The sequence below is a fragment of the Etheostoma spectabile genome, chromosome 16 (genome assembly GCF_008692095.1).
Source record: "Etheostoma spectabile isolate EspeVRDwgs_2016 chromosome 16, UIUC_Espe_1.0, whole genome shotgun sequence".
NCBI classification, from domain to species: domain Eukaryota; kingdom Metazoa; phylum Chordata; class Actinopteri; order Perciformes; family Percidae; genus Etheostoma; species Etheostoma spectabile.
This window is the reverse complement of record NC_045748.1, coordinates 7,928,117-7,945,872: the sequence shown is the minus strand read 5'-3', so window position 1 is coordinate 7,945,872 and position 17,756 is coordinate 7,928,117. Positions and strand designations below refer to the sequence as shown.

Below are 17,756 nucleotides of genomic sequence, written 5' to 3'. Positions count from 1 at the left end.
ACCTCCCCTGTATACTTCCACGTCTTCTTCTGTCCATCCTGCTTCGGAGACACAGGGTCTTTCTATTTATTTTTTTGCTGTGTGCATGCGTCTTTGTATGTCTGTGTTTGTGCAAGTGTGTAGGTTTGTATATATGTGTTTTCCAGACTTTGCTCCTAAAGAATGTAACCTCAGAGACACTCTCCTCAATCAGTACATACGTATCTCCACAACGGGCCATCTGTGTGCAACGTGTGTATTGAAGTCTTTTTCACTTTGTTAAGCATGGGGGCAGGGCCTTCCCTTTACTTTAAGGTTTGGCAGTGTTTTTACATGTCGAAGTTAAGATCTGTTTTTTGGGTTGATGGAGGATTTTTCATTTCAGTTATTTACACTGCTGAAAGAGTTATTCAGATCCTTTACTAAAGTAAAAGCACAAATACAATGATGTACAAATATAAGCTCTGCATTTAAAATTAAAGTACAAAATGTTCTTAAAGTCAAAAGTTGGAGTACTAATTCTGCAAACAAATTGACAATAGAGTATTATAAATGATGCTATTCCACTGATAATACTTATGCATTAGGCAGCACTTTACTGTTGAGCTGAAGCCACTGTGAACTACTTTGTAAACTGTTGATGATCCTCTAAAAGTTCACAAGGCTGTGAGATGATTAATAATTGTGTGACACAATAATTATTGAAATTAAACATCTAAAAGTTTTTTGGGGGGGGGATGTGAACAAAAAAACTGTGCCTCCAAACTGTAAGTAGTCTACCTAGTAACTGTACATGGTCAAAATATAAATCCAGGAAGAAAAATGCCCACAAACTCATTTTTTTTTTATATCTCCAACTGCTAAGACAAGTGGTTTCAGGATTTGGGCAGTGTGGACCCTGAGGAGGTGTTACAGTAAAAGTACTGGTGCAGGCCTGGCGGTGGGAAGCATGCTTACAGTCTGGAGGTCTGCAGCTTTGTGTGGACAGTAGGGGGAGTATTTTGTACAGTGGACGAGGGTGGAGGTCTGGTTTTATCCTTCCAATGGCATTGAATGTTAACTCTCCTTATCTACTTTATCTACTTTCTTTCTGTATCTCATTAAAAACACTTTAAGTGCAGACTTGCACAGCACCATACACTGTATAGTATGTGATTAAATCCTGTTTCGGATTCTGATTAATTTATATGGTCAGCCAGTACAAGCTGGCTAAATAAAAAGAAAGACTGACAGAGGTGATGTGAGAAACCGTGCTGAGGCATGGTGGAAACTTTCCCGTCAAACACGCGGTTAGCTCAGCCCGTCAATGTAAAGTTTTCTCTCTCTCTTCATGGGAACTTGCTCACAATTTTGCCTCTCTCTCTCTTCTCCTGAATAGCAAACTAAAGTGTGTCTCCATCAATGCAAGTGCGTTTGCGTGTGCATGTGCGTGCGTGTGTGTGTGTGTGTGTGTGTGTGCGTGTGTTTGTTTGTGTGGTAGCTCTCCTCCAGCCAGCACCAGGTGATATGGCCTGGTACGGAAGGTCACCACTGTGATGTCACTTCCGTTTCCTCTCCGGATATTCCCAGCATTCTACTGCCAGCAGCCGGGAACTCTGGGAACTAAGAGCAGGAAGCCTGGCTCCGAGAGAGAGAGAGAGAGAGAGAGAGAGAGAGAGAGAGAGAGAGAGAGAGAGAGAGAGCGGGATGACATGAGAAGACATGAGATGAGATGAGATGAGATGAGATGAGATGAGCATCAAATGACTCATTTTGTTTTCTATAAAAATATGTTTAAATAAAACAAGATAAAAAGGAGAAATTTAAAATAGAAGACGGAAGTAGAATAGCTAATGACACAGGAATGAGGATGATGCTGTTGTGTAACCCACTGTCTTTTACTGTATAAAATGTGTTGATTGAGATTGTATGAAATGCATATGGATCATCTGTAAATGGAACAATATCGCCCCCTTCTGGCTATTTCCACTCAATGAAAAGCGTAGATGACAAAACCCCACACAATCCCACGTGTGTGTGACTCATGGATGTACTCGGATGCACTTTTATCAAACCAAGAGAACTGCGATGGCAGTTCTCTTGGTTTGATTTCTTCATAATAATAGTAAGAAGAATAAGAATAAGAATAGCAAAATCGTCTAGTTCTCTAAATTTGACCATACAGCATTGATATTACAACAAATAAAATGTATCAAGTTTTGTGCATGAACAGAGGATGACCAAATAGTAAGACGAATACAGAATGAGCTACATGGTGAGGTAGACCCATAGACAGCCTCATAATTAGTCAAAGTAATAAAGTATACAAAGTAACAAGTAAGAAACAAACGTGTCACCTTAAAGTTGCAGCCGATCCACGATCCGAAACAGAAGGTGGCGGTAATGCACCCAGTACGCTGGTTGTTAACCGCTCTAAAAGCAGACGACGAAGAAGAAGACAACCAGTGACTAACCTAACTGTTGTTGTAGATAGCTAACCTTATTTACAGGAGCTGAACTCCCTTCCTTGCTGCGTCATTTTCCCCAGTCGGCTTTGCTGACTTTTCAGACCGACATTTAGATCCTACATATCTCTGGCAAACAGCTGACCACAGAGAGAGATACTGTTTGTGGTTCTTCCAACACAGCTAGCTTTAGCTAGCGTATCACACAGCAAAGAGAGCTAGCTAGTTGCGTAGCAGCGATGGAGTGGCAGGGTAACGGGTCTTCAACTTACCACGATGAAGAGTCGAGCAGTTACCCAGCTTCAGCAGCCAATGGCTTTAGTGGTGTTCACAAGCAGGTAATTAGATCATGCTAGGGCTCGGGTTGTTGGCGGACGATACATCACAGAGGTAACTTAACGGTATTAAAAGAATGCTAACTAGCTAAAGCTGGTTGGGGATAAGTGAAGTGACTTCATGGCAACCTCGATTGTTTGGCAGTTAAGGTTAGCAACGTACATGCTCGTATCTGTTTTTCCAATAGTAATGTATTCCGTTGCCCAGTTTCTACATGTTCTGCCATTACCTTATCAGCTAGCTAGCTGTCATATTTAACCAATAACCCGCATGGTGCCCAACACCAGTGTGTCCAGTCTGCATGCTGAAGTAAATAATGGCTGACCTCATGCAAACCCAGAGTTGCGCAATCAAGCTAGCTAACGTATATTCCACTTTAACGCGTTGCTATACAGAAAACCGATCACTTGCTGTGGAATCATCTTGTCAGGACATGGCTAAAATCAGCACCAGAGGGAGATCATCCATGTGTGGGATGGTGAGATTAGAATCCACAACAACCAGGGCAGCAGCTTACTTTCACTATTCTCCCAGGACCTCGGTATTCTCAGACACTGACAGCTGTATGTGGTGTCTGTTGACTAAAAAAGGCCTTTGGCTGTTTGTTAGCCATGATATATGGAAACGAGGCTTTATTTTTAGCCCTCCTGCCATTCCCTGTACTAAATACAGCATGGCTGTGATTATAAAAGCTCAAACGCCAATGACTCTGGTGTGAGTCAGAGTGAGTGGGCAGTTTGTAGGTGTCAGCTGTTCACTCTCGTCATTCTCTGACTATATAAAAAACTTTAGGAGGAAATAAAAGTATGATAATTAAAACTTCAGATCAAAACCCCCAGAGATAAGATCATCAGGTGGATGTTGTCAATTTGACCTCATTTTGTTTGTAAAAGTTTTGATTTGCTTTTGTGTTAGAGGTGCATAGTTTTCTTTATTTATATAGCTTCTACCCTTTGTCTTCATTGCAAAAAAAGACCATTCGCAGGTCCTCAGGCCGGCCAGTGCTAACTTTCCATCAGTTTAGATTGAAACACCAAAGTGCATTTACCATCTGGGCGTTGTGGAAATTGTAGCTTAGCTAATATACGTCTGGTTTGGCTGATAAAGAAATAGAAAGTAGTAGTTTTGAGGAGTACCAAACACTATTGTAGGTAGACAAGAAATATTATTTCCCTGCTCTAAAGCACAATGTGCATGGGATGAGTCTGACAGTTTCTCTCGTAGTCCTAATCTCTTTTTCTTTCATTTATCTTACAGCAGTCACCGTCATCGCACCTTTGTGATTGTGCCGTGGCGTCACTGTGCCAGAGCCAGCAGCGCTGTTTAAAGGCCTCTATCGTCTCCAGCTGGAGACTGGCTGAGGCCCAGGATCAGCTATGCTCTCTAGGCGTCCACAGCTCTGAGTCCCTGGAACAGGAGCGTGCTCGGACTCTGGCCTGCCCCACTGAACTCACGCACACTGAGGAGGAATGGCGCCGCAAGGAGAGCATTCTGGGATGTCAGGAACCCAGCCGCAGCCCAATGCTCAGAACTGTTGGGAGTTGGGACGTTTTTGATAAGGTAAGCAAACAGTTTGGCTTTTTTCAGGGCTGTAGTACTTGAGTGGACTCAAGACATTTTTCTATTGTCTTGGACTTGTCTTGGAGTTCTTGGTATTTGGACTCGCCAAATATTGTAATAATGATAATGATATTGTATTGATTGTCTATTAACATTTTCTTACTCTTATTTGACTGTGTACATACAGTCTACTAACATTTAATAATGTTATCAACAGTTAGTTTTCTCTTTATTCCAGAGTATCATCAATGTCCATAACCAACCTGTAGAAATGGATCAGGACAAGTGCAAGACGTTTATCCAAAAGTACGACCAAGAGCTCAGGTATTTTGGTAAGTGAGATGCCAAGTATGGTCTTCGTCAGACTAATGGAAAAAAGGTTTGGGTCTAGTATGTTTTTAGTTACATAAACTAATGTCACCATGTAGCTAGGGTTAGTGTGTACCCTAACTAACCTAACTTTTTGAAAACACTCCCCTCTGGTAGGAGGCTGCGGTCCACCTGGACCAAAACCTCATGGTTTACAAAAACTGTTTCTTCCCAACTGCAGTGGGCCTCGTCAACAAGGCCTGGGACCCCCACTGACAGTTTCTTAACCCCACACCCTCATTCATTACACTTTACATTAACGCATATCCTGAACTGTTACCCTTGGCCATTGCACATATACTGTACATACTGTGAACTTTTGCACATCCACTGATCAATATTTTTGCACACCCTGCACCTAACCATACAGTCTTCTTTCTTTCCCTTTCTAAAACAAGTATAGTGCATGGTTGTTATTTTGTTTTAGTGTCTATATATATGTTTGTAATATATCTATTCTGTATTTATGTTCTTGACTGTAGCAGTAATTTATTGTTTATACCCTTTTCATATGTTTATTGTGTTCACCAAATACACAAAGGCAACCTTGCAAGTGAAAACTTGCTTTTTTGGTAATAAATATTGTTCTGATTCTGAGCTATTCAACTTTTTGCTTGAAGATTGTTGCAGGATTTTCTTCTCCAGCTTTACTGGAAGAGATCACATTTAGTTTTCATGTGCTTACCTGAATGATTAAGTTTTATGTACTGTAGGAATTTTAACACATTACACCCGACTGCGGTAGAAGAAGGCAAGTCACCTTCCCTTTAACAGCAAATTCTGGTTGCAGGTGGTGTTTTATCCAATTACTATTACTTTGGATGTAAATGTTTGTGCCTCTAGCCAGCCAAGCAGATTGTACTGCATGTAAGTGGTGCAGAAGAGTCCATGTTGCAGTCTGTACTTTCAACTTCTACCATACTAACTGTCTAAACTTGTTTTTTTTAAATATAGACTAATTTTTATCGTGAAAAAGGTTCCATAAAAACATTGTCTGTACTAGCGGAAAGGAAATTGGTCTGAAGACATACACAATGCTTTGGAAAATGATTTGGACAAATGTAAAATACAGGCTTTCTTAGTGTGGAAGCATAAGTGCTGTATAGTTCAAAATGTTGAATAGAAAGCAACACGCACACCACTTGCTTTGTCTCCTTTGTGTTGCAGGGAATTAATTCTCCCATTTCCAAAAAGACAGAAGTTCCCACACACACTTGTCATCTCTGCATTGGTTTATTTGGTTGGTCAACGTTTTGGTCACAAGGACCTTTCTCAAGACCTGTAGTAGTAAAGGGACATGGTGCTTAAAAATACAAATCATGATGATCCACCGCTGTGTTGGAGTTGTCTCCGTGATTACACACAGAGAGGGCTGGGTATTGTTACAAAATGTTCAATACCAGTACCGTGACTTTTATACCAGTTCTTGAACAATACCTTTTTTGATTCCAATTTCATTAAATCTATTTTAACAAAAATGAATGACAACATTACACATTACGGCACAAATCTTTTAATTTTTTTTTCCAGCTCCTACTACGTGATTCCCGTCTGTGTAGCGTGGAGTTTTTCATGCCTGTCTCTATGACGTGTTATGTTAGACAGCCACTCACAAACGTGATCAGATCTTGGTTGAAGCATGCTGCATGCTTATTGACTAACTGCTGATGAGATTTACTCCTTAGGTATTGAATGACACAGCATTTTTCGATACTAAAGAGGCAATTCGGTCAGTGCGCCCTATTTAATAAACATGCAAAATACACGAGTGGGCTCCACAATCCCTCTACGTTTTAAACCACTGCAACCATGTAAACACATGCACCATCTTTTGCTCTTGCTTATCTGCATATTTAAATACACATGCAAAGTTATTTCTTTTTGGATATCGTTTAAAATGTTACCATGTGAAAGCGGGCACTAATTATATAATTCTCAGAAGGTGTTCCAATTATAGATAAAATGTGAAAAAATCTAACCCTCATACTCGTTTGCTGTAAATATTTCTGACATCTGTTTATAACAGTAACATTTTCACAAAACAGTAGCAAGTAACTAAGTTTTCCTTGATAATAGTTTAACATGCAAAACCACCCATATGGTCCTTTGTTATGTCTAAAAATAGCCTATATGCTTTTTATCCATTTGTCAGGTATGTTGCGGAGATGGGACGACAGTCAGCGGTTCCTCGCAGACATTCCTCAGCTCATCTGTCAGGAAACGGCCAACTACTTAATTCTTTGGTGCATGAGACTACAGCAAGAAGGGGTAATGTACTGAAAGGATCAGGCCGGTGTTATGTCATCTTTTTTTTTTCTCCAACAATACCTCAACAGTAAAACCTATAGTCTGTATAGTCACAGCCTAATATCCTTAATGCCTCTGTTGCAGAGAACTAAGTTTCCGTCAAAAACGAACAAAAGACTTTCCAGATATCTAATTACAGTGGGTGGCATTTTGCTTTAATACGATGAACACGGCCAGTGTAGTTTCTCTTAGCTTGTCAAACTAGAAAAAGCAGTGTAAACATGGACCATATGCCTGAACATGTTCACTCAGACATTGAAAATACAGTTGTTGGGTAGTTTAAGCATAAACTCCCTCATTGCCAACCACAGTATTACACTTCCTAATAAAGAAATGGCCTTACTTGTTTGATAGTGTGTCCTAATTTAACACTAACGCGGTGCCACACAAAATAAAGGTGTTAGTACAGAATTTACCATTGTGCTGTCAGGGCTTAACCTGATGAGACAGATGTTTGTTAACACAGAACCATCTGAGAAGCCATCATCAGAAACTGTTTTGGAAAAGGGCGGGCACTTAGCAGGTGATTGGATGAACCATTTGTCTATCACGTCTACCATTGTTGTTTTGAATGAACAGTCGCTGCCGTCACACACACACACACACCTAAACTGGTCCCGTCCCGCTTCCAGCAGCTCCTCACTGGATGTTGATTGGTTCCGTAAGCTGGTAGTTCAGACAAAAACGCATCACTTGAAGCCTGACAAGATGATTCAACAAGATTTCTGTGTGATATGTAGTCCCGCGATTCTTGGGTGATTGCCTGATATCGCGAGAGTCCAGCTGCGGTGCAAGGTAAGTCAGCGCTAACCTCTCTGTAGAAATATTTTTTAGTGAGGTGCTTTGCCACTGAAAAGCATGCACACTGATGCTCCAGGGATTTTACACTCCTACGTAGCTGTAAACCCACCATATGCAACAGCACATACTGCATCAATGTGTATTGTTAGAATTCAATCATTTTAAAGCATAAGGGATGAAACATGACTTTAAAATGGGTAAAAGTATTTCTGATTCTGAAAATAGAGTATTGAGAAAAGGTGTGTATGGTTCGTGGACAGTTGCAGATGTTAAACAGATGGCTTCTTGAGACACACAAAACCAGTGTTTGGTTTTGTGTCCTGCAGAAAGAAGCACTGATGGAGCAGGTGGCTCACCAAGCTGTAGTGATGCAGTTCATCCTGGAGATGGCATCGAACTCTCAGCAGGATCCTCGAGGCTGCTTTAGACAGTTCTTCCACAAAGCCAAAGTAAGACACAAGCATCTGATTAATACTGTGGGAATGATAATGATAATAATTGTGGCTTTAATTTTGTTGTATGCAGGAGCATATACATGGCAAGGCTCTATGCCTGATTAAAAGTTACAAATGTTTTCTATGTTTTGTGACATATTTTTCCTAATATTGTTGCCCTGTTTGCTGTGCAGGAGGGACAAGATGTCTACTTAGAAGTCTTCTACACAGAGCTTGAGGCCTTTAAAGACAGAGTGAAAGAAAATGTATTCAAGTCTAGAGGTGATACACCCAACTGCGTTGATCAACAGAAAACTAGCACAAACTGCATACTTGATCCCAAAGAAGCCCTAGACTCTTTACCTCCAGTAAGTGCTCCTTCTCTCTTTTCTCTTTTATATTTAGAATTCACATTTACAATCAGTTAACACAGTCTGTAAACATAAAACTATATATAAATAATTGCAAATGACATATGAATATGTGAAAAACAAGTATGAAAGTGATAAATTAAACAAACAAATATAAAGTAAAGAAGAGACAGATTTACAAACTTCATTAATGATATTGACAGCAAGAGTTCTTAATTAAATATATTGTGTTTATATACGTTTTGAGTATATATCAGTTATTAAAATAGCTTTCTTATTTGTTACTAACTTAAGAGACTCAAAGTATATGTCAGTTTTAATTTGGAATAATTTAAAACAAGGTGTTGATTGGGAAAATGTTGCTTTGTGAATATGGAACTTACCTAATAAAATAATGAGTTTTACAATATTCAATATTACAATATTCATAAATGTCTACCTTTACATTCAAAATAGGTAATTATTTGTTGCCTTTCAAGTGTGATTGTATGTGTTTTAGATAACATATACAGTGGCTTGCATAAGTTTACACACCCATGCTAAAGTTGATTAAAAAGAAGTATCAAAAAATCTTTTAGAAATTGATCTTAATGCCTTAATGAAAAAGAATTAGGAAAATCCAACCTTTTAAGGACACCAATTTTCTTTCTGAGTAAATGTATTGTAAATAAATAAATGTTCTTAAGTATACACCCCCCTATGTTAAATTCCCACAGAAGCAGGCCGATTTTTATTTTTAAAGCCCAGTTATTTCATGGATCAGGATACTATGCATCCTGATAAAGTTCCCTTGGACTTTGGAATTAAAATAACCCCACATCATCACATACCCTTCACCATGCCTAGAGATTGGCATGGTTTTATTTGATTTAGCCTAATATCTGGTTTGATTTGCATTAAGAAATGATTTTATGGAAAGGGGAACTTTCCATGTCAGGATGCATAGTATCCTGGATCCATGAAATAACTGGCCTTTAAAAATAAAAATGTGCCTGCTTCTATGGGAATTTAACATAGGGGTGGGTATACTTATGCCCCCTGTATTTTAAGGAAGAACATTTATTTATTTACGATACATTATTCATTCACAAAGAAAATTGGTGTCCTTTTAAATTTTTGTGCTTAAAAGATTTTCCTTTTTTTAATTTATTTAATTAAAGCATTAAGATAATTTTTTTATTCTTCTTTTTAATCAACTTCAGCATGGGTGTGTAAACTAATGGAAGCCACTGTATTTTTCAAAACTTTTCCGGAATATATTATGGAATGAACAACCATAAAAAAAGAGCTATTCTACGTTAGTCCTGTGATTAGGAATGTAACGATGCATCATGAATTAGTTAAAAAATCGATTTAAATGTGTAAAGATTGCCATCGGTTGAGATAAAAAAAGTAATTGCGATGCAATTTTTAATCTAACGTTTGGCCTTTTTAACTTTTCTTTCATCTTTAACTTTTTATGGTTTAGGATAAAATACTATTTCAGTTGCACTTATAATAAGGACACATCTTCTGTTTTGCACAGTTTATTCAAATAAAAGGAATAGTTTAAATAGTAGAAAACCGGGAGTAAAAACAAGTTAACACTTGTGGCCGCCGGCGCTTGCAAAACATGGATTTTTTTCATGTTGCTGATGTTATCAGTGAGACCAGACAGCCATTTTGTTGTCTTCCTTAATGTGAAACTCAAACTTCTGCCATACAGTAGAAACTTGCTAGTACATCCTCACTTTTAGTTTTACCTAACTCTGTCAACCGTGCTTGCTGGTAGTGTGATGCCTCAAACAAAAACTTGGTAATCTAGCAGTAGTGCAAAAGGGAATAGACAATAACTCTAGTTTGTCAGGCATCATGACTTTTTCCATACTAGAAAAGATGACATCACTAGCAAAGCAAATCAAGTCAAGATCTCACCTGAGTTAAATCGTTAATCATTTGAATTAAATAAGCTTAGATTTCTAGGGCCTGCGCTACATGTAGATATTAAGTATGTTGTACATAAATCAAAAATAGGTTTAAATGGAGCTGGAAAAAAACTCTGGGGGATTAAACCTTTAGTGCACAACTATTTCATATCAAAGACCGTCCGGTACATTCAAGCCATTGCTAAATGAGTTGAGGTGACATCCGCACACAGCAGCGCGAGTGATGTGTTTTATGTCACCGCTGAGCGAGGACAACAGCAGCGTTCCACTTTGGAGACAAAGAGGACATACATATTACAAGATAATTAGGTCTTCTGAAGAGTCCATCGTGTTTTTTTTTAATTCTCTGTGTTTTAACAACTGTGTGGAGGAGGGGTGGGGGTACAGTAACCAAAAGGCCTGCGTCTTGTGGATACCTCGCCAGTCAACAGAAATTTTGCACTATGGCTTTAACATATATAGAAAATGTATTTATTATTACATAATTAAATAAATTAATTAACTATTTATTAATAATGCATGTCTGCATCACTTTTCCAGATCCAAACAATAGATAATATCCTGACCTCTGCCATCAGTCTCTTCCCCCTAATCATCGTGTCAGCAGCTCAGATATCAGAGAAAAACCTCACTAAGCAATTGAGACATCAGAGACATTATATTGCAGCATTATTTTTTCTCGATATATCAGTGACGATTTACACTCTCTGCCATTTTAAAGGGAAATTACAATTTACAATTAAAGGAATTACAAATGTGTCACTCTTTTCTACTGACTTGGTCTTTGTAATTAAAAGCCTTTTGTCAGGGAGGGAGTGAGGCCTCCTCCCCGTTGTCGGCCCCACAGCTTGACTAGCTGCCAAACATCTACACAGGAAAAAAAAACTTCTTCTCCTTCTCCCAGAGAGGAAACATTGCAACCCAGGTCCTTCTTTGTGCTGTTTTTTTCTCTTAGCATTTGTCTTTGCCTCAGTTTTAACTCACAGTAAGTGTCTAAGGAGTGATTGGAGGAAAATAGGTACACAAGAAGTTGTTCTTCATAAATAAAAGCACACGTTTGTGGCCTCCAGATTTGTTTTAGTTAATGGTTAAAATCTCTGTAGAGGAGCGTTTGGGAATTCAAAATCAAAATTCTAGTTTCAGCTCAGATTAGGGCATGAAATGTTAAAGAGGCTGGGTGCAGTCACATAACCATTATAATCCTCTAACTAAACAACAGTAGGTTAATCCCACAGAGTCTCTCTCCAGCTCCATTTAATCCTATTTTTGATATCTATTTGTGCACAGCAATCCTCACCTGTCTGTTTTTGGATTGTCATTGGACCCTCTTGTCTTCCTCTCCTTCCACCAGGTGGCAGAGTATCCTATGAACCGTCGTTTGGAGACTGGACTGTGGACAAGCACAGTGAGGTGGACAAAGAACGACGCCACAGAAACAGACGATATACGCATGATGGAGACTTCCTAGGGATTGACCCCTGCTTTTCCTCCATCTCCATCGCCTCCTCATTTAGGAACAACCTGAGTTTTAAGCCCTCTTCACACAACAGACTAAGCTGAATAACAACAGTACAGAGCAAGAACAAAAGAGGCGTGTCGAGTCTTTTACGCTACAGGAAAATGTTTTTAAGGCAAACATTTCTGAGTGTTGTCAATTTTATGCCACTGTGGTTGGCCTGGTGAGTCCTGCAGTGTTTCTTGTCAGCTAAGTGCCGCAACCCTGGTTTTACAGATAATGATCCTTCAAGCTGGTGGTGTTCCTTTTTATTTCTACTAAAAAATTCAAACATCCTTACATGGAAGCAAAACAAACTGACAAATTGAAAATTAAATCCAGACAACACAAAGAATACTAAACCAATCAAGTCTTTGGGAAGTTAGGTACCAAATCTAATGCCTAAAGTAGGACTCAGGTCAGAAGACATCTGCGGAGTATTGTTATAGCGGCTTAAAATGGATCATGAGAAGCATGGCTGACAAATCAATGGCTTTGTATCCTGTGTGGTGTTAGGTTCTGGTTAATGGTGACCATTTCATAGAAACCGCACACTAGACTAGATGGTCTGTTATATTGTGCTTCACAGTAAGTAATGCAAAGTATGTTAAAGTAACATTTAAAACTACCTGATCATGTGCTAGTGTACAGTAACCACTGTAAAATAGAGAAAATGTGGTCGATCAGCAGATTTGATCTATTGAATACTTTGCACATGATACAGTTAACCTGAAGGGGAAGCTGTGGTGTTATGTATGGAAGACTCTTGTCACTTGTCATACCGTTTAATATTTGGCAATAACAAACATGGCCTCACATCTTTTATTAATTTTTTATTGGTTTACTAAAAGCTATTCTGCTAGCTGTATGCTAATGAGTAAAGAGCACTTTGTGTGTGTGTGTGTGTGTGTAATGGCGTAATGTGTAAATCTGGAAACGAAAATAGAGAGAGAGTGCTTTAGTTGTCGTTACTTGGATATGTGTTTTCTCCAGAATTTAACTCGTCGGGATAGAATCAAATTGCAGTTACAGAAAAGGTTGGTTTAAAAGGTCTTGGGTCGGGTTCCCCATACAGGCCTTGGCTTTTGCAGCTTTCAGACTCACAGCTGATATGTATTTACACAGTATGGGGTTGCACACAATGCACAGGTCTCAAGCTCAATATCAGGAGAGGATAAATAATGCAATATGTGTAGGTGGCTAGTCAGTTAGCTAGCTCAGTTCTGTCTAAAACGAGCAGACAACAGGGTTGCTTCAAGATGGAATCTTTTGGTGTAAATGTTTCAACTTTTACTTGGCTTTTGTCAAACATTATTGTCTCAATACATGATTGTGGCCATTCCTTGGAAAGGCCATAAAGAGAGCCTCTTTAGTTGCTCGAATCATAACAAGAGTTGATGGTTGGTTATCTTTTGAACACTTTGCTGGACGGCAGGCACATAAAGGTCGGACCGTGTTACAACTTCAGGAGTGGGAGAGATGATTGTAATTTAGGCATTTCTTGAAAGACGGATTTCCTAACAAAACTATTCCGCGTGTTGTCTGGGGTGCCTTAAAGAGGCAATTACTGTAATTTGCATAAGTAATCCGACTACCTCTTTTACATCTACCATTTACATGCATGTTTGACATTTAATTAAATTTCCAGTCCATATAAAACATAAGATGACAGTAATAGTTGTTTTTTTACTTGGCTGCATTTGCTCTTATTGTCCTATGTCCTTTGTGGACAGAAATAATTCAGCCTTTCAGAACAAAAGTCAGGCTTAACATAGACAAATGATGAGCTTAATACAACAGTGAGTGCTTTTTGGTATGAGAGACAATATAACAATTCTCCATTATGGAACATGACAAAGTACTCAGATTTTGATGCAGAAAGGCGTTTCAGAGGGACAAAGGCAGCACAATTATAGGATGTTTGATACAATCATGGTGTAAATGTGATTTTCCATATCCTGATACTATCTGGGTGCAAGAGGCATGGTAATGTCAGGTGTAAAGAGGTTGTTGTTTGTTTTTGGCAGTTTTGGTTGGTTAGTAGTCATCACCTGAATTATGTTTTTCGTATAAATTGGAAGGCATTTGCGTAATCAAAGCCTCAAATTTCAACTGGCACTTAGGTGATGATAATGAAAGGGTTTACTAGGCCTGCATTGGCTTTGTATATTTATTTTTCTGATTCTTTGATGAGCCAGAGTAGCCTGGAATTCCAGACCCAAATCCGAAAGATTAACTTGCTGAGCAAATTCAAATTTTGCTGTCGCAAGAACTCTGGATTTCCAGGGTAGAACCAGAGTACAACTAGCTTACATTTTCTTTACCAGCTTGCCATCTAGATCATCCAGCATCTAAAACCAGATCACAACTGCAAGTTTCCTTTTACGCAAGTGGGAAGTCTGAGGTGTGTTCACGGTTCTGGGATCTACACCTGAGAAGGAGCTGTAAAGCACTGGGATGGAGGGAGGGGGGAAAAGGTCTGAGGGATCTACAAAGACACTATTGCTGTATTTGCGTGTGCAGAAAGGAACTCTGCATCTGCAAACTGCAATCTGCTGAGCGACACAATCAGTTAGATTTTTACTGCAGACTGTGGAATTAAAGTTAACATATGATGCAAGTGCAATATATGTTTATTACATAACGCTAGCTTGGGATGCATCGTTGATTCTGCAGTGCACTTGTAATTTCACTATCAATAATGTCACAGATTTATGTATTCTCTGCACAGTGCTGGTGTTGGGCAGTGCACATATAAGAAGAATCATAAATACTATACACACAAACTGATGTAAGCAGAGAAGCTAAAACAGTGTGCTGTAGTGGTCTTAAATGTATTTCCTTTTTTTGTCCACAGTGACTTATTAACTATGCAAAACAACTGTATGGCTTATGCTGTTATTCTAAACCTGTGGCCAGTGTCCATGGTGTCTCAACATCCTAAACTATTTAAAGACTATCACCAGTTTGTGACTCTGAGACTTAGTATAGGAATTTCAGTCACTAAGACGTGAGCTTTTAGGAAAAGTATACACTTCCTAGTCACAGTAGGCTACTATAAGATTTGGTTTCTCTTGCCGCTGTAAAAACTCAAATATATAAAACTAATGCTCAATGTCTGTGTCTTGTTGTCAACTGCTATAGTTCTTTGTAGTCCTGCCGTAATTATACTAAGGGCTCATCTGGCATGATGAAGTTGAGTTGCATTGTGGGTAACCCAAGCACCAATAAAAATGGGGACTGCTGGGGACTCCCGAAAAACCTTTTTGCATACTTTTTCCTTTTTACTTTTAAGTATGTACTGCAGCTGTCCTTAACAAATATGTGCTGTGACATGCAATTTGCATACAAATGGGTCATACTCCTTCATAACATTGCGATTTGAACTTTGGCCCTCAAGCTCATTAATGCTGTGCAAAGGATTTTGGGTCAGAATATTGAAAAGCTCGCTGGCTTGCATACTGCAAATTCCAAGTGTGTGGCTGGTGCACGTTCTTGTAGGCTTGCATCGGTTCGTCTCGTCACTTTTTAAATTAGCAACCTAATTTTGACCATTATCCTTTTGTAAATTATATGCCTTTACCCCAAGACTTATAAGAGATGGCACGATTTGTAATTTCAAACTGATAGCATTTTAAAGAGTTTCATACAAGTCAGTTTCAAAATTAAAAATTCTACTTCCAGAATTCTCAGTATTTACCAAGTCTAAAAAGTATATACACATGACAGCTGTTATAGCAATGCACAATAGAAATGGGGCTATTGTGTATGAGAACTTCATTGTTTTTTCTGATAATACCTAGGCTAAATACATTTCCTTAGGTTTGAATCCAGGAGTTTTTTATTGGGGTACTACTAATTTTCGTAAACCCATCATTCATTGTTGCATTAAAGAACCAGCATGGCAGCTTTACATTAAAAAATGAATGTGCAGCTATGCTGTACAGGAAGGGATGGTGGCACGGCTGAAACCGTGACTAGACTCTCCTGTAGATATTTTAATAACTTTTGCCTTACTGTTAATACATTCTTCAATATTATTCATACATTTAGAAAAAAATTAATTACGTCCAACAAAAATCTACACAGATGATAGATGATATGCTGATATTAATGTAGTAGCTTGCATCAATACAGTAGATGCCCCGCCTAAACAGGCCAAGACCATCCATTTTCATAGTTGTGAGACCAAATTCCCAAATTATAGGCAAACCTGAAGCATAAAATTAGATTTTTATAAATAAAAAGAATTCAGGATTTTTGTTCTGCATTCAGAACGGGCTGAGGCAGTCTAAGAGCTCGCTGAAACTTGCGCTGCCACGTCCTGCAAAACCACGTCCATCAAGGTGAAATACCAAGTTTTAGGAAGTACCATTTCTGCTGCATCAATTTTTTTTTACCTGTCCGTGATGAGTCTGATTCATTCAAGTGTTATAGAAAACTGTTTTAGGGGCAGGTGTGTTACTATCAAAATTAGTCAAATAAAACAATGACTGGGAAGTAATCCAGTTGGCTTATTTTGGTGTACAATAATATACTACATACAGTAACTACAAGATTTATTTTATTTAGATTGGGACCATGCACATTAATCAACATTTCTGTAAATTTGCCAGTGTTGGCCAGTTGGCTAATTTTCAACTGTATTCCTAGCATTCATGTTTTTATGGTGGGAGGAAACCAGAGCACACCGCACTCCTCACAAAAAGGCCTGGAATGACCTGGATTTGAACAAACAACCTTCATGCTGTGAGGCAGAAGTGCTGCCCACTGAGTTACTATGTGTAGAAGCTGTAGTGCATTGAGTGTATTGAGATGACAAGTTGTGAGTTGTCTAGGAAGAGGCGATATGCTTTTAGAAATGCACACAGTATAATTCAGGATCAGGAAGCATTCACTGCATAAATGAAGCTACACTTGGCTAAATGTGTAAGACCATCTAGCATTTCTGTGGCTATTAACATGGTGAAACATTCTTCAGACTTTAAGTGCAAAGCAGAACTGTGGATCAACCTTAAATGCTGCGATATCTTCAAACAAGATGATAGCTCTGTGCAAAACTGTGCTTTGACTTTTTAAGTAATACATTTTTAACACAGTTTTTAGTTGACAAGTCACATGACATGGAAAATATCAGTATACATTAAAAGACTTTGTCATGGTAGAAGAAAATAAAATTCACCAATAACAGTTATTTTATTTCATGTTGATATCCTCTTTCCTACTCACTGTTAAAGTTCCTATTATTTTCTCTGAACAACAAACGTTCTGTGTTAATGGAATTCGCCTGCCTTTTGCATAGTTTGTAAAAACAATGCATTGCTCTTGGGTCACTGTTGGTGAGACCTTTTGTTAAAGCCAAACTCCAGCGGGTTCACACATTCAAAATAAGGAGCGTCTGAACCAGCTCCAGTGGAGTTAATTCCTCGTTTAAACAAAGGGCCGCTTATCAATAGACTGAGCAAACAGTGTTTGGTCTATGCAAATCTACTCAGTTAGTTTCATGAGTCAATGCCTTGCTTAGCTTTTGTTATACTGTTGTTTTCTTTTCTTTTTATAAAACCCAGAAAACTCATTCTGGTCAGCTTCTTGAGAGCTTCTTTCTCCACTACGCTGTGAATACAACTCATCTGAACAAGCCACTGAATTTATATTTATACTGTTCATTAGACCTGAGACAACTGCCAATAAAACAACGTGAATTTCAGAGTCAACACAATTAAGACTCACAGTGG

At 38.6% G+C, this 17,756-nt stretch overlaps 1 protein-coding gene across 1 annotated transcript; it reads left to right on the top strand.

The window, feature by feature from the left end:
• The first annotated feature begins 2,393 nt into the window (after positions 1 to 2,393).
• cdc37l1 (cell division cycle 37-like 1) lies at positions 2,394 to 15,138 on the top strand. The gene is made up of 7 exons (XM_032539051.1): positions 2,394 to 2,761; positions 4,017 to 4,319; positions 4,558 to 4,651; positions 6,841 to 6,956; positions 8,123 to 8,245; positions 8,425 to 8,598; positions 11,878 to 15,138. Exons 1-7 carry the CDS (start codon positions 2,663 to 2,665, stop codon positions 11,992 to 11,994), a joined length of 1,026 nt encoding a protein of 341 aa, XP_032394942.1. The 5' UTR covers positions 2,394 to 2,662; the 3' UTR covers positions 11,995 to 15,138.
• The last annotated feature ends 2,618 nt before the right edge of the window (positions 15,139 to 17,756 follow it).

Bases quoted from the DNA above. Each gene is read 5' to 3' on its own strand.
- cdc37l1 (XM_032539051.1), top strand. From the start codon at position 2,663: ATGGAGTGGCAGGGTAACGGGTCTTCAACTTACCACGATGAAGAGTCG. The intron at 4,652-6,840 runs GTAAGTGAGATG...TCCATTTGTCAG, and splicing joins CCAAGAGCTCAGGTATTTTG to GTATGTTGCGGAGATGGGAC. The intron at 6,957-8,122 runs GTAATGTACTGA...TGTGTCCTGCAG, and splicing joins TGAGACTACAGCAAGAAGGG to AAAGAAGCACTGATGGAGCA.